Raw genomic sequence first — 15665 nt, forward strand, 5'->3', positions numbered from 1 at the left:
TGATCTTTTCTATTATTTTCTTTGTCTCTGTTTCATTTATTTCTGCTCTGATCATTATGATTTCTTTCCTTCTACTAATTTTGGATTTTTCTGGTTGCTTTAGGTTTAAGGTTAGGTTGTTTGAGGTTTTTTTTGTTTGTTTGTTTCCTGAGGTTGTATTGTATTGCTGTAAACTTTACTCTTAGAACTGCTTTTGCTGCATCCCATAGGTTTTGGATTATTGTGTTTTCATTGTCATTTGTCTCTAGGTATTTTTTATTTCCTCTTTGATTTCTTCAGTGATCCATTGGTTGTTTAGTCTCCACATGTATGTGTTTTTTACAGTTTATCTTTCCCTGTAATTTGTTTCTAATCTCAATATTGTGGTCAGAAAAGATTGCTGATACAATCTCAGTTTTCTTAAATTACTGCAGCTTGATTTGTGGCCTAGTGTGTGATACATTCTGGAGAAGTTCTATGTGCACTTGAGAAGTGTACTCTGCTGCTTGTGTATGAAATGACGTAAGAATATTAATTAAGTCCATCTGATCTAATGTGTCATTTAAAGCCAGTGTTTCATTATTGGTTTTCTGTCTGGGTGATCTGTCCATTGGTGTAAATGGGTCATTAAAAAGTCATCCACTATTGTGTTACTGTCAATTTTCCCTTTTATGGTTATTAACATTTGGCTTATATATCAAGATGATCCTCAGTTTCTCTAAGTAGTGACGTTGAGAATTTTTTCATGTGCCTGTTGACCATTTGTATATCTTTGGAGAAATGTTTATTTGGGTCTGCCCATTTTTGATTGTTTGTTTGTTTGTTTTTATATTGAGCTGTTTGAGCTTTTCATATGTTTGGAAATTAAGCCCTTATTGGTGACATCATTTCAAATATTTTCTCCCATTCCATAGGTTGTCTTTTCAATTTGCTTGTGATTTTCTTTGCTGTGAAAAATTTCATGTGTTATTAGGATATGTTGCAGTTTCTTTAATTCTAATACAAAGGTAAATATATTGCCAAGAGAGGAATTTGTGACAGAGAACACATTTTGTCATCTTTTATGCCATTAAGCCTTTATTCCTATGCTGAGCTATGCTCAGTCATGTCCTACTCTTTTGTGACCCCATGAACTGTAGCTGGCCAGGCTCCTCTGTCCATGGGATTTTCCAGGCAAGAATACTAGAGTGGTTGTTGTTGCCTTCTCCAAAGGATCTTCCCGGCCCAGAGATCAAACGCAAGTCTCTTGTGTCTCCTGCAATGGCAGGTGGATTCTTCACCACTGAGCCACTTGGCCAATAAAAGTAAAAAGGAACTTAGTTTATAAAAGGTAGATTCAGGATTTAAACCAATTTTCAAGTCAATTATAATCTCACATGATGCCAGTGGGCAACATTTCCAGTTCTATTGCATCTTCCAAAATCTTAAGTTCCATTTGTGAATTGGTACTAATGAATGTAATACTTTTAGAAAACAGTTGGCCCACTGATCTAATTTGTGATCATTTTTAGCATTTATTCAGCAAGTTAGTTTGATGGAAAGGAATTAGAATTGGTCACAGAATAGGAAGGAGCATTTTACATAGAGATTCAAATTTTAATAGAAATATGACATGTTCTGGGTATGGTTTTGTGATTACTTTAACCCCTTAAGGTCTTGAAGCCTTTTTGCTCATGTACCCCTCAAACACTTAGAAGTTGGCTTATATAATTTTTCATAAGATTCAAATAATTACCAAGAATGTAGTTTCTAACAGTACAAATGTTGATGTGGCATAATAAAACAGTAACATCACCCCTTTAAATATATACAATGGAATTTAAGTATCAGAAATATTTGATTGCCACTATCACTCATTTCAAATAATTAATGGAAATAGATTTTTTAAAATTTTCTTAAGGCAGTAAGTTCAGTATTAAAAAAAAAACTGTCTTCTGGGTTCAGTAATTCAAATTATTATTTGTATAAAATTAATCAAGCTATCATAAATACATTACAGTTTTGATAAATGATTAAACACAAATTAAATTCCTTGAAATGCATTGCTTAGTAAAGTGGAAGTAGAGGAAGTTGAGTATCTAGACAATGACTTGCTTGGAGTTATTATTTTTGTTGCTCAGTCGCTCAGTTGTGTACAGCTCTTTACGACCCCATGGACTGCAGCACACCAGGCTTACCTGTCCTTCACCATCTCCTGGAGTTTACTCAAACTCATGTCCATTGAGTCGGTGATGCCATCCAACCATCTCATCCTCTGTCATCCCCTTCTCTTCCTGTCTTCAATCTTTCCCAGCATCAGGGTCTTTTCCAGTGAGTCAGCTCTTTGTATCAGGTAGCCAAAGTATTGAAGCTTCAGCATCAGTCCTTCCAATGAATGTTAAGGGTTGATTTTAGGATTGACTAGTTTGATCTCCTTGCAGTTCAAAGCACTCTCGAGAGTCTTCTCCAGCACCACAGGAGTTATTTTACCTTGTGAAAAGTCCTCTTGTATCTTTATACACATACCCGAAGTGACTTGCAGCACCTTCTACAAGAGATTATTACAATTACTCAACATCATTTAGTGACTAAGAGTGGGCATTCCAGAGGCAGACCATGTGGGCTTGAATTTCAGCTCTGAGCCTCAGCTCTTCCTTTTACTAATTGCATGACTTTGGGAGATCTGCTTAACTCCACTGTTAACTCTTACCTGTAAAATGAAAATAGTGATTGACTGTTGCATGGGTAAAATGAAATAATACATCAGACATGCTTAGGGTAGTGTCTGACATATAAAAGTTTGCTGTACAGTAAATTCTAGATAATCTTTTCAATTCTTTTGAGAATTTCATATAAGTATCTTAAAGTGTCTGTGAGCATTTCTCAGGCAGATTTAAATAATTTAAGGATTATCCACTAATACTTTCCTTACTTCTACCCTGGTCGGTCAAATAATTTTCCACATTTTGTACAAGAAGCTAGTAAAGTTTTCCTATGCATGTGTATGCATACATATATTTGTATGCGCACATATGTCTTCTTAAGACTGAATACTTAATGTCTACTCATGGCAGGGAAGCAAATTGTCTTTACCCACAAATATTTGTTAAACACCCATTAAAAAGTGAAAGTTATATTTAACAAAGAAGAGGAAAACTGACTCTAAAACTTGCTCTCACTAAAGACTTATGAGATGTATGAAGATTAATAAGCCAATTTTGAAACAAAAACACAACCTCTCTGATTTGAAATGAAACAGTAAATTCAAAGAGACCTAAACAAGAAAGTAATATAGATAACAGGAAAAGCAGGTAACAAGAAGCAGGAAGAAAAAACAGTTGTTCATACCTTAAAATTGTAAATCGATTATTATTAATAATGTAGAATCTAAGCAGAATCAAGGTATATACATTAGCATTAAAGTTATGGGTGTCTTTTTCTTCTAAGAATTGTAATAAAACTTGTTAAGCACAAAATGCTAATCTGACGTTATTACTAGAAAATTTTGCTATCATTGCATGAACTGAACTCTCTTACATTGTTAGGAAACATAAGGATATATTTACTTGGTATATTTCTTTTATATATCCTGATTTATAGAACTAGTAGTTTACTATTAAGGTATTTTTTTAAATATACTTTATTTCCTCTAGTACACATTAATTGAATAGGAAAGAACTGGAAAATTAATAACTTTGATGTGAATATTAGTATTTTGAAGACTGAGATGGGAGACAGGACAATTTCTGTCGAGTGTTACATCAGAGATTTCTACCTTTATAGTTATATACTCTATTTAATTCAGAATTTATCTAGGGACTTTAAACTTCCCACCAAAGTTATATAACAGTTGAAAATTTTTATTTCATTAGGAAATAAAATATTTCATTATTTTCATTAGGAATAATTTTGTTGTGAAGGTTGTTTACCTTTTGAAGTAATTAGTACCATATATCCTTCAATATCCCAGAACCAATGGGAATCGTTATTACATTCATATAAAAACATTGCTTAAATAGAATGGGTATTTTATTGGCCATACATAAGACAGAAACTTCTTTAGAATATCACTTTACTTGGTAAACCTGGAAAAAATACTACAAAATTTGATTTTAGCTCACATGGTTATTAAAGCCCCTCTATGCTTAGATATATTTAAAGAGAATTCTATTCTGATGTTACATTTCTGTTGTAAACTTTGAACTATCTTCCTGAGGTTTAAAAAAGTCTACTAGCCTAAAATAAACTTTTAGAAAAGAAGCACATGTACTTCTCTATTGGGGTTTTAGGAGCAGGAATGTCTCAGTTCTTATACTTTTCTCTAATATGTATTTTTTTCTTCCATAATTCTTTTCTGCCCTAAGCCCTTTACAGAACCACAAGAATTACTCCCATTTAGGGATCCCCTTAGTTCTTCCTTTCAGTACATAGACCCTTTTGTCCTGCCTTTACCCTATGTATTAATATGTAGGCCTTTAGGAATTCTAAGTGCCTTAGACTGCAGTATTTCACTTCTGTGAAGGGCCTTTTTGTACATGATATTCTAACCCAGACATTCTTTGAAGTCCAGGCCTCATGAATCTGTAAATGCAAAACAAAATGATTTGGAAATCCTGAAAATATTACAGACTGTTTTGACTTGCGCCATATTATAGACCTTTAAGTATATGTATGATTTAAACTAAGCTAACAGTATTCCCCAAAAGCTTTCTTAGAGAACCCTATAATGAATAGATGATTTGTTTTTAACTTATCAGTAAAGTTTGCATAAATGGTCTTTTCAGTCTGAGGAATATGAAGTGTGTTCTCAAAAGTAAATAGATAGTCCACATTTAGTCTTTTTTTTTTTTTATACAATATTTTGCTTAGCAATCCTTTATCCACCTTTGTTGGGAATGTTTTAAGAATAGCTTAAGCTCTTTCTATGAACACAGGTTTCCTAAGCTTTTTCACTGTACTGATTTGACAAAACCATCCACTGGTACTTCATGAGTCTCAATATGCTCCCTCTTAGTTAACATGTATTTTCGCTATACAGTTAACACACATAGCCTATTGCTTTGGTTTTCACATGCCCCCATCACTAGATTATAAACTTCTTAAAGGCAGGGGCCATGACTTACTTGATTCTCTTCCCCCATGGCACCAGCTTAGTGGCTTGAATATTAGTACACAGTGAAATTTGTGATATGCAGGAACTCAAAATATTTTTTTTTTAACAGATTTGGTTCATTTGACTTGTACATCTTCTAAAACAGCAAGAGAAGATTTAGAACCAGTTGTGCAGAAATTGTTTACTCCATATACCGAAACAGAGATAGGTAAGAACCATAATCAGTGATTCATGATATAAAGGTAATATGACCACTTTACTCTTCTTAGAGATGTCTTAAAGGTTTCTGTAGCCTGAACTGAAATCTGTTGTATTCAGCACCAGTACTTACATGTTTTCCTAGGATGATTAACCACATTCTCTTCCTAAAAATAGGGTAGTATCTGTAAGGATAAAGGAAAATATACATCTCACACACAGTGTATATATTAAGTGCAAAACTATACATTTATATGTGTACATACTTGCATAGAAAAAAACTGTCAGGAAATCTGTCAATCTTGGTGAAATTATAGGTAATATTTTTTTTTACTTTTCTTTATTTTATAGATGTTGTACAACAAGCATATATTCCTTTATCAGAACAAGTTTTCTTCATTTATTAAGGAAAAAAAAAACTTGGTTCGACTGAGAGATTAAACTATTAATTTGCAAATGCAGGAATCCTTCCTGACCAATAATTGTCTTTTAATGCATAGTATGTTAGTGATGTGATATTTAGTTTTCAAGATATATGTATCACTTTGCTACTTATTCATGGTGGAAAAATGCTTTCCAGCCATAAATTTTGTAACTTTTCTCCCCACATCATAGGGTAGTTCTTATAGATATGAATGGAGCAAATTTTAGTGAATCTTGTGTATAATTGATCAAAACGTAGCCTAATCGATCTTATTCATTTATATGAAGTGATGGTGATTTTCATTATAGGATTATCATGTCCAATTGAATTCTGGACAGTTTCCTCATTGATTCATATGTCTTCATTTTCTTCGAATGCTATGTTTGTTCAGGCAACAATTTATTTACTCCCTACTTATTGTGTTTCCTTTTAGTTCATCTCCTGTGTGTCTTGCTTGTTTTCTTTGCAGAGACAGTGCATAAAGGGGCATTTACAGAGGAAAACAAACTGATCCTTTCTGAGGAGCTAGTATCTGTATAATTAATTTCATTTTGAACTGCCTGAATCAAATCCTGCAACCTGAAAATTTATTTCACTTTAGTTTAGAATTTAATTTGTTCCATATTTACTTTAATTAAAAAATCTCATATAATTATTAGTATTATTGTTAAAAATTTGATTGCAGAGTTATGGTACACAACAATATTCTTAACTGTAATATGAAATCAGTTTTATCTTTGGCTTTAATTACCTTGCTTATAAAAACTCTGAATTCCTTCTTTTTTCTGAAGTTTTTCATAATTTTTTTGTAATTTCATTGTGTGGTGGTCTCAAATAATACACTAAATTTGAGTCTTGTCTCATTGCTCTTCACTTTTTAAATGCATATAGTTTTCTTTTTTAAAAGTCAAAATGGGGAAATTATATGTTCATTCCTTAGCAACTTCTAGCCATTTTAGATTTTTAAGCATTAATCTTAATGGTTAATATGATCCCATTTTGAAATGATGTATGGTTCAGAACATGAGTGAAATTCTTCAGTAAGAACTATGTGCTCAGAGGGGTCGTCAGGTGCACTGAGGCACTGAAAAGCTAGTTTTCACTGACACATAGGCCTTTTTATCATCAGGATGAGGTAGTGGTCATATTTTAATTAAAATGTCAGAACAAATACTGTTGGAGTTATTGAAAATGAATCACCAGATAAAGTGAGCACTGGGCCATGGCAGGTCAAAGAGGCAAAGTCACCTGGAGAAGAGAACTCAATTCATTTTCCTGCCTAAATGAGGAAGAAGGAACTTTATGAACAATATGAACTTTTAATACATTAAAGCACATTCTTCTCTATAGCAAAAGCCCCTGTTTTCATGGACTGGTGGCTTGTACTGTTAGTGTTTTAATTATCTTTATATTTCACAATGATATGAAACCTTATGCTTTAGAGCTTTATAAATATTTTGTCTTAAAGTGCATGCCAGAAGAATAACATTATTTAAGCTTATTTTCTTTTTATTCGAGTTCTATGTTCTGTGTAGTGCTTGTGTTTCATAAGCTTCCGTGAAAGTCAGCCTAGTCACTTTAATGAAGTTTATTTATTGTAAAATGTAATGTTCTCTTCTCAAACACAGTACTACTTTTCCTTTGTATCTGAGAAATTCAATGTCCTTGCCTTCTGTTGTCTCTCCTTCCTTGTTCATGTTTAAGGTATCAGCTGGAGCTCTTATCATATGCTATGCCTTAAAGAAGCATGTGTACTAATACTTCCAAGAGCCCTACTTCCCAGGCCCTTTTAAGAACATCAGAGATCTCTAAATTCTTCCCTGCTTCACAGTGCAAGGACATTGCAGATGTTTTATGCTTAATAAACCTGATTCTATGGGTGAGAAAATGAGGTGATTGCTCACCATTCATAGGTGCAATAATTCTTCAATAATCCATGCATGTATGCATGCTCAGTCACTCAGTCATGTCTGACTCTTTGCAACCAAATGGACTATAGCCCGCCTGGCTTCTCTGTCCATGGAATCTTCCAGGAAAGAATACTGTACTGGGTTGGCATTTCCTTCTCCAGAGGATCTTCCCAACCCACGCATCAAACCCATATCTTCTGCATCTCCTGCATTGGCAGGCAGATTCTTTACCACTAGTACCACCTGGGAAGTCCCTAGATTCCATAATATCCTTCTAAGCACTGGTAGAATTTTCCTAAGTATTACTTATTTTACTCAGGAAATTAAGATTTTTCCATACAAACTGAAGCAGAAATTTCATTAGTACAGTATCTTCAAATGTGTGCCATGTAGTATCATGACTTGTACCATCTTCTTTCTCTTTTTCCCTCCATTGGGCACAACATGTGGAGTGTTACCTCATTCCATCTCGTCAGTTCCTATCTCAAAAAGCAGCACTGCCTAAAAACAGGAATTCCCCTTATAGATGTCATTTTGAAAAAGGTGGCAGATGAGGGTATTCAGAATTGCTGGACTGAGAAGTCAAATGCCTTATCTTAATTCCTTTTTGTATTTACTGTGTTCAGTCTAGGTGGTATCTATAGTAGTTTCCTACTCTCTTGGTCTCATGTTAGCCATGTTGCTAAAGTAGTTCACTCTCTCCCTAAACATGACAAGCAACTGTAGACTATTTGTTGCTTTTATTTGGTGTCCCACTGTTGATTTTCTTTGGGCTACTTTGTTCTGTACTTGCCTCAGTTTAATTTGTGCAAGATTTTATTCTAAATTACCTATTCCTTGTTTAGTCTTTGCACAATCTAATTGAAATGAGCTTTTACAGAAAACCAATTCTATTTCTGGCCAAGTGATGTATTCCTATCCAAACCTTGGCAGCTTTAATATTTTTTGACAGTTGTGCACTGCACAATTGCATGTTATTTTTCCAGCTCTCTGCCTTCAATCTGGCCTCAAAGAAAGATGAAGCAATTATGTTTCTTTCAGGCTTTTAAGGTCAAAGCACAATATCTCCCTTGTATCTAGACCATTTATCTTCAGCCTATGTTAACTTTTCATCTTAGTGGTTTCCTTTCAAAGCTTCAACCTCTATGAAGTTGCTTTCCTAAATTGATTGGATTATTCATTTTCCCTAACTTGTATTGAGTGAAGGCCCTCCTCTGAGCTGGAACTTTCATAAAATATAAGATAAGCTCTTTTAGTATATGCTTAGAAATGGAATGAGCAATATTAAGGGACTTCCAGATCTTAGCCCACTTTTCTGCAATGCTCCTAGAGTCTGGTTTCACAAGTGATAGGCACTATGCTTAATTATCTTCCTGTAACATTTAACGAAACTAAATTCACTAATAAACTTACTAAGAGCCATATGGTTTTTGCTGTGAAATATGAGTATCTTATGTTCCTTAATTTTGTTAGTAAGTAGTCTTTGCCATCTATTGTGTGCTTACACAAAGCTGGTGATACCTTAAGACTCATAGATCTTGGCATTAGAAAGAGACGTCTTAAAGAATCACTTCATCCAGAGTTTCTGTGTCCTATCACATTAATAATTATGGATTATTCAGGATGAACAAGGAAAAGAACATATTTGGTATCCTTATAGTGGAGATATTTTGAGTTAAGTATAATAAATGGCTGTTTGTCCTGAATTGGGGGATGGGACATTCTTTTTAACTGAATACTACAATTAGCTAACTTTTCTACACTGATTATAAATTAACAAATAAGATTTAATTAACTAGATAATTATACCTTTAGAATTTTCTTTATGATTCCCATAGTTCCTCATGGTCTTGGGTAATTGTCATGTACATCCATTATTACCGTTATACAAAATTTGAGTTTTTCTTCAAATTCAGGCTAAGAAAACACTGTAGTCAATAAATATATTAACAGTAAGGTTTTCTGTTTTCAACCAAAGAAAATGTAATTATAACATTTCCAAAGAGGAGGAGCATAAAAATAATTATTAAGATAGCAAGGAATGTTGCTGTTCTGTTACCAAGTCATATGACTTTTCGCAACCGCATAGACTGCAGCACGCCAGGCTTCCCTATCCCTTACCATCTCCTGGAGTATGCCCAAGTTCATGTCCATTGAGTCAGTGATGCCATCCAGCCATCTAATCTTCTGTCCCCTCTTCTCCTTCTGCCCTCAGTCTTGGATGGCATCAAGGTCTTTTCCAATTAGTCATTTGTTCACATCAGGTGCCCAAAGTATGGGAGCTTCACCTTCAGCATCAGTCCTTCCAAAGAGTATTCAGGGTTGATTTCCTTTAAGATTGACTGGTTTGATCTCCTTGCTGTCCATGAACTCTCAAGAGTCTTCTCCAGCACCACAGTTTGGAAGCATCATTTCACAGTTTGAAAGCAAGGAATAGGCTTTAGTTATTGAAATTAATAACTTTTTATAGCATATCATACTACCTGAAAACAGAATTAAAATTAGTTCAAGAATTACTCATTGAACATCTGTTGTATACTACGCTCTGTATTAGGGAACATGAAAATTCCAGAGAATTTTCCCTCAGTTCCTCCCCAACTGAAGGTAACTGTAATCTACTTCATATCTTTTCTTTATTAGCTAAGTGTCATACGCTTATTGGATCTTAGTTCCCCAACTGGGGATTGAACCTGGGCCATAGCAGTGAAAGCACCAAGTCTTAACCACTGGACTTTCAGGGAATTTCCCTACTCCCTGTCTATAGATTTTTCTCTTCTGGCCTTCTCATAGTCCTAGGTATAGTATTGACTTTATAATATTTTAAGTTGGTTTATCCATGTGAAACATAAGAAAATCAGTTTATGTTAACTTTTTACTTCACTGGCATAATTTAAAGTTGAATATGATCATAAGCACTTTGATACTGGTGATGAGAAATAAGAAAAGTCTAAGGAAATGTGATTGGATTTAAATCTAAGTAACTTACTGATAATCAAAATAATTTTTAAATCTAACTTGTCTTAGGTTGAAAAGCCATCATCGCTTGAAATATCAAATATACGTATTAGAGTGTTCATATGCAGATATACTTTTGTTGAAATACAAAGCTCTGATTTACTATAATGTATAGTTACAGCTTTGTTAGTAATTGGCTACATATTATAGTAATTGAGAGGTATGCTGTACTTTAGATATACATAAAATTTATGTTTACATTTAGAAAATGAAGAAATTGAAAAGCCAAGACTTCTATGGGGTCTTTACTTCAATATGAGAGATTCTTCAGATGTCAACAGGAACTCTTATAATGATTTACCATCAAACGTTTATGTCTGCTCTGGCCCAGACTGTGCTTTAGGAAATGATAATGCAGTCAAACAGGTAAGGCTGTTGGTCTTTCTCAGTTTTAGATTAAGAAGTTGGTGTGGTAGGGAAAGTGAATTGTTTTTTCCTCTAAGAGGTGGGAAAAAAGACTAAAAAAGCATCTTTATCATTTAATACCATCTCTGTAATTTGCTCCTAAACATTTTCTCTGAACAACAAAGCCACATTAAATATATTTTAAATGTAGTATCAAATATCGTCCTGGTCTTGAATATAATGATGAAATACAAGAGAATATTTATGAGTTCCATTTTGGGAATAAGGATAGAAGATCTTAGAAATACATATCCAGAAAATGAATTTATAATGCCAATATTCTAAAGAGACATTGCTTCTAATTTAAATTGTGGTCTATCAGTGTATTTTGAAATACATGAACTTTTTTCCTCTTTAAACTTGAGTCATTTCAAAAGGTGTGCAACTGGTAAGGCACACAAAATGTATTTTTTAAATGGCATTTTTAAGGCACATTCTTATCATGGAAAAGAACATAGTTTTTCACAGTAAACATGATTCCTTTAATGTTTTGACACAAGCTGGTGTCCAAAAGCTACTATAATAACTGCTGAGGAGTATGTTAAATCAAGGTTGAATTTGTGACAGCACTCCTGGGCAGGGCTATAAAGGTACAAGGTAGGTGACACAAAATGCCAAAAGTGAATTATGACTCTACTAAGCTGAATATTCATATGCATGTACAAATATACTTTTCTGCACTTGACCGAAAGAGAAGAGCAGAAAATACTGTTTTTGAGGCATAAGTCTAACCTTTTTACCAGTATAGTTAGTGCATCTATCTATTGAATCAATAAATGGATAATTTAACATTTTTCTAAGACTACAGGTGGAAATTTCATTCCCACTAGTGGCAAGGATCTTATAGGCACAAATGGCTTCTTTGAGCCTTTAATCTAATTTTTCAGCATAGCAGCAAGGCCATGACCCATACATTTACGGTTTTTTGCCAGATTCTTTGTTTTTAATCCTCAGAATCTAATGGTAATCCAGGATAATCATATTTAGTCAATGATAAGGAACAAAAACAGGAAGTCACATCTCTCATCCAATTTTTTGTTCTGTTAGTTTAATAGGAACCCAGAATAGTTCAATATCTACATTTATGGCTTAAAATGGCCCGGTCATTTTTGCTTTGATGTTCCATTTTTTTCCCAAGCAGAAATTACCAACAAGTTATCAGCCAGATAACTTTATTTATCAGTGAACTTTAATGTTTTTAACCAAAATAAAAAGCCTTAAATAAGGACTTAGTATACAAGTGCTAGTGTGATCTAAGATGTAAGCTAGAAGATTATAATTAAGCGATAATTTTATCATGAATTACTTTGCTTCCCAAGAAGATAGACTTGAGTACAATGTTACCACAGAAAAAAACAATAATGCTAGTTTGGGTGCTAATTATTATATGCTATGAATTATAAGTAGGCTTATATCTGTTATATAGCTTTTAACCTCAAATAAGTTTTAGGAGAAATATTATAATGCCTATGTTAAAGGGCATCAATAATAACTTTAAAAAATAGCCAGTTTATTCAGATAAACTGTGTTCTAATTCTAGTATATTATACTGTGTTCATCCCAAATGCTAATTGATGGCTTCTGCCTTCCAAATTGTCTATAAATATCAGAATATCACCTAAGTTTTGCCCATGTAGGAACATAAGCACTTGGAGATTTCCATTTTCCTTTTTTTTTTTTTTTTTTTAAGTAAAATGCTTTATTTTACTATTTGTCAAGTTTGCATCTACTGTTCTTATTTGTAAATGTATAGATGTTGAATAACGTAGACCTGTCTCCCTTATGTTTATTTGAAGCTATGATTTGAAGACATTAAAAATAGGAAGTAATATGTGTTTAATACTCACAAGTTAAAGTTGTATGCAGGAGCATACCAAGACATTCTCGATTATGTAATTCTTTCTGTGACTTGCTAGTTTTGTGGTCTGTGTTCTATGTTTTTTCTGAACCTCACATAGATACTTCTTTTCTTATATAAGGAATGTTTCATTTACCCATGCATACTGATAAACAGACTGGTCTGTAGTCCCTGCTGGTCTATACTCCCAAGGCAGTGATAGCTCACTCCTCTTTCAGGTGTCCCCATTGCCTTGGAGCTGCCACTGCCTTGGGAACAAGAATAGTTAAATAGTGCTGTACTCTGTATTATACTTCAGGTGTGAAATGTGTTAAATTGGCTGATGCTGGACTGGCAGTATAACCACCATTAAAATATTGTTTGTATGGAGAGATCAGCAAATTGCTTATGACTTTTGGTGCATAATTTGTAAGTTGAAGATGAGCTTTCTTGGTTGTAAGAACTGTCAAGTTGCTCACATAGTGCAGTAGCATTTACTTTCTCAGCTATTGAGGGAGAGGGCAATTTTAGCTGTCATATTTCCTGAAGCTTCCATTTACTGTGCATTTTCTATATGCCAAGCACTGTCTTAAGCATTTTATATATATTATCTTATTTAGTCCTCACAACAACTCTATGAGGTAAGTATCTGTTGCATCCCCATTTTAAAGATGAGGAAATTAAAGCCCAAAGAGGCTAAATAACTTGGCCAAAGATCACATAGCTGGTAAATTTTGACCCAAGATTTAACCTCAGGTCTGTTGGACCCCACTGCTTGTACACACATGTAGTGTACAGTGCTTTCATCTTGTTAATGTAGATGCATCCTAAATACATTAAACTGCTAGACTGACAAAATATTTGTTTTTAGACTTCCTTGTAGCTCAAATGGTAAAGAATCTGCCTACAATGCAGAGACCAAGGTTTGATCCCTGGGTTGGGAAGATCTTCTGGAGAAGGGAATGGCAATCCACTCCAGTATTCTTACCTGGAAAATCCCATAGACATAGAAGCCTGGTGGGCTACAGTCCACAGGGTCACAAAGAGTTGGACATGACTGAGTGACTAACACACACAATGTTAAGTAAACATTAGGAATATCTAAACTACTCAGCTTTTTTTCTCTATACTTCCCAGTACAAGGAAACTAAGTCACAATATAATTAGCCCTTTTAAATTATTTTAACTACATGAAAACCTTTACCCTTTAAGCTTACTTCTGGCTTTAAAAGGACGAGGAAGATTAACAGTTGACAATTAAGTACTCTGAACCAACCTCTTTGTATAACTCTCAGAATTGTGGCTTAGTTGGCAAATGAAATGAAACACACCAAGAAGCTTCCAGAAGACCTTCCAGAAAGTGATGGCGCTAAAATGTTCCAGCAGTTGGAAAGAGAGGAGAAACTTGGGAAAGGCCGGAGTCTGGCCGTGGGAAATTGGCAACAACAGGGGCCAGTGGCAGATGGGTTAAAGGGGGATTTCCACATCAGGTAGTGTACAAATAAGGGCAGGACAGCAAAACCTGCAGTTGGTTGGCAGTCTTAGGACACATGTTGTTCATGACAGGAATATACAGAAACAGATTGAGTGGGATCCAGCCACGGAAATTGGGGTTCAGCGGAATCTATCCTATAGAGAGGTGGCAAAAGAGAGACAAGGTGTAAGATACAAAGGAACTGGAGTAGAAGTAAAAGAAAATAATGATTATAGTATTTATATTCAATATTTGCACAATATACAATTTATAAAATTCTTACATTTATATATATCCTTACATGTATAGCTACGTGTGTGTGTGTGTGTGTGTGTATGTAAACTGTATTGTAGAGATGTTGGATATAAATATTACAACATACATTACATATATGTACATACATATGTATACATCATATATATATATAGAGAGAGAGAGAGAGATTTTATTCCATGCCTGGCACTACGGATTCAGAGTTAATTAAAACCTAGTCATCATTCCTGGGTGAATCACTATGTGGTAAAGGAGAAAATACTTTGGCCACCTCATGTGAAGAGTTGACTCATTGGAAAAGACTCTGATGCTGGGAGGGATTGGGGGCAGGAGGAGAAAGGGACGACAGAGGATGAGATGGCTAGATGGCATCAACGACTCAATGGACATGAGTTTGGGTGAACTCTGGGAGTTGGTGATGGACAGGGAGGTCTGGCGTGCTGCAGTTCACGGGGTCACAAGGAGTCGGACACGACTGAGCGACTGAACTGAACTGAACTGAACTGAAAGGAGAAAAACATATAAACAAATGACATTGCAGTGTGGTATATGCAATAAAAGAATGATATCGGGACTTCTCTGATGGTCCAGTGGTTAAGACTGCATTTCCAATACAGGGAGTGCAGGTTCAATCCCTGGTTGGAGAACCAGAGATTGAAGATCCCACACGCTGCATGGTGAGGCCGTAAACAAATAAACAAAAGAATAGATTAAAAAAAAAAAAAGAATGATATTGAAAGTACAAAGGTAAAATAAAGGAGCCACAAGTTCTATCTAGGAGTCAGAGAACCTTACACAGAAGGATATAAAAGATGAGTAGCAATTTTTCATCCAAATGGAAGACAATCAAATTGAAACATTCCATACATTATAGCATTTGCACCAGCCTAGGCTGTAAACATCATAGTTTAAGAAGTCAGTTCAGTCACTCTATTGTGTCCGACTCTTTCTGACCCCATGGACTGCAACACTCCAGGCCTCCCTGTCCATTACCAACTCCCGGAGTTTACTCAAACTCATGTCCACTGAGTCGGTGATGCCATACAACCATCTCATCC

The 15665-nt window shown here is 34.6% G+C and overlaps 1 protein-coding gene across 3 annotated transcripts in view; it reads left to right on the forward strand.

The window, feature by feature from the left end:
- The window catches only part of CHM (CHM Rab escort protein), a 239441-nt gene that overhangs the window by 213655 nt on the left and 10121 nt on the right, over positions 1-15665 (forward strand). For 2 of the 3 annotated variants that reach the window (XM_055564939.1, XM_055564940.1), the window contains exons 13-14: positions 5181-5279; positions 10824-10984. In XM_055564939.1, the coding sequence (XP_055420914.1) occupies positions 5181-5279; positions 10824-10984 (260 nt within the window). The remainder of the gene's footprint in view (positions 1-5180; positions 5280-10823; positions 10985-15665) is intronic. The other variant, XM_055564941.1, reaches the window with a different exon arrangement.

This window comes from Bubalus kerabau, chromosome X, assembly GCF_029407905.1.
Source record: "Bubalus kerabau isolate K-KA32 ecotype Philippines breed swamp buffalo chromosome X, PCC_UOA_SB_1v2, whole genome shotgun sequence".
Classification (NCBI taxonomy): Eukaryota; Metazoa; Chordata; class Mammalia; order Artiodactyla; family Bovidae; genus Bubalus; species Bubalus kerabau.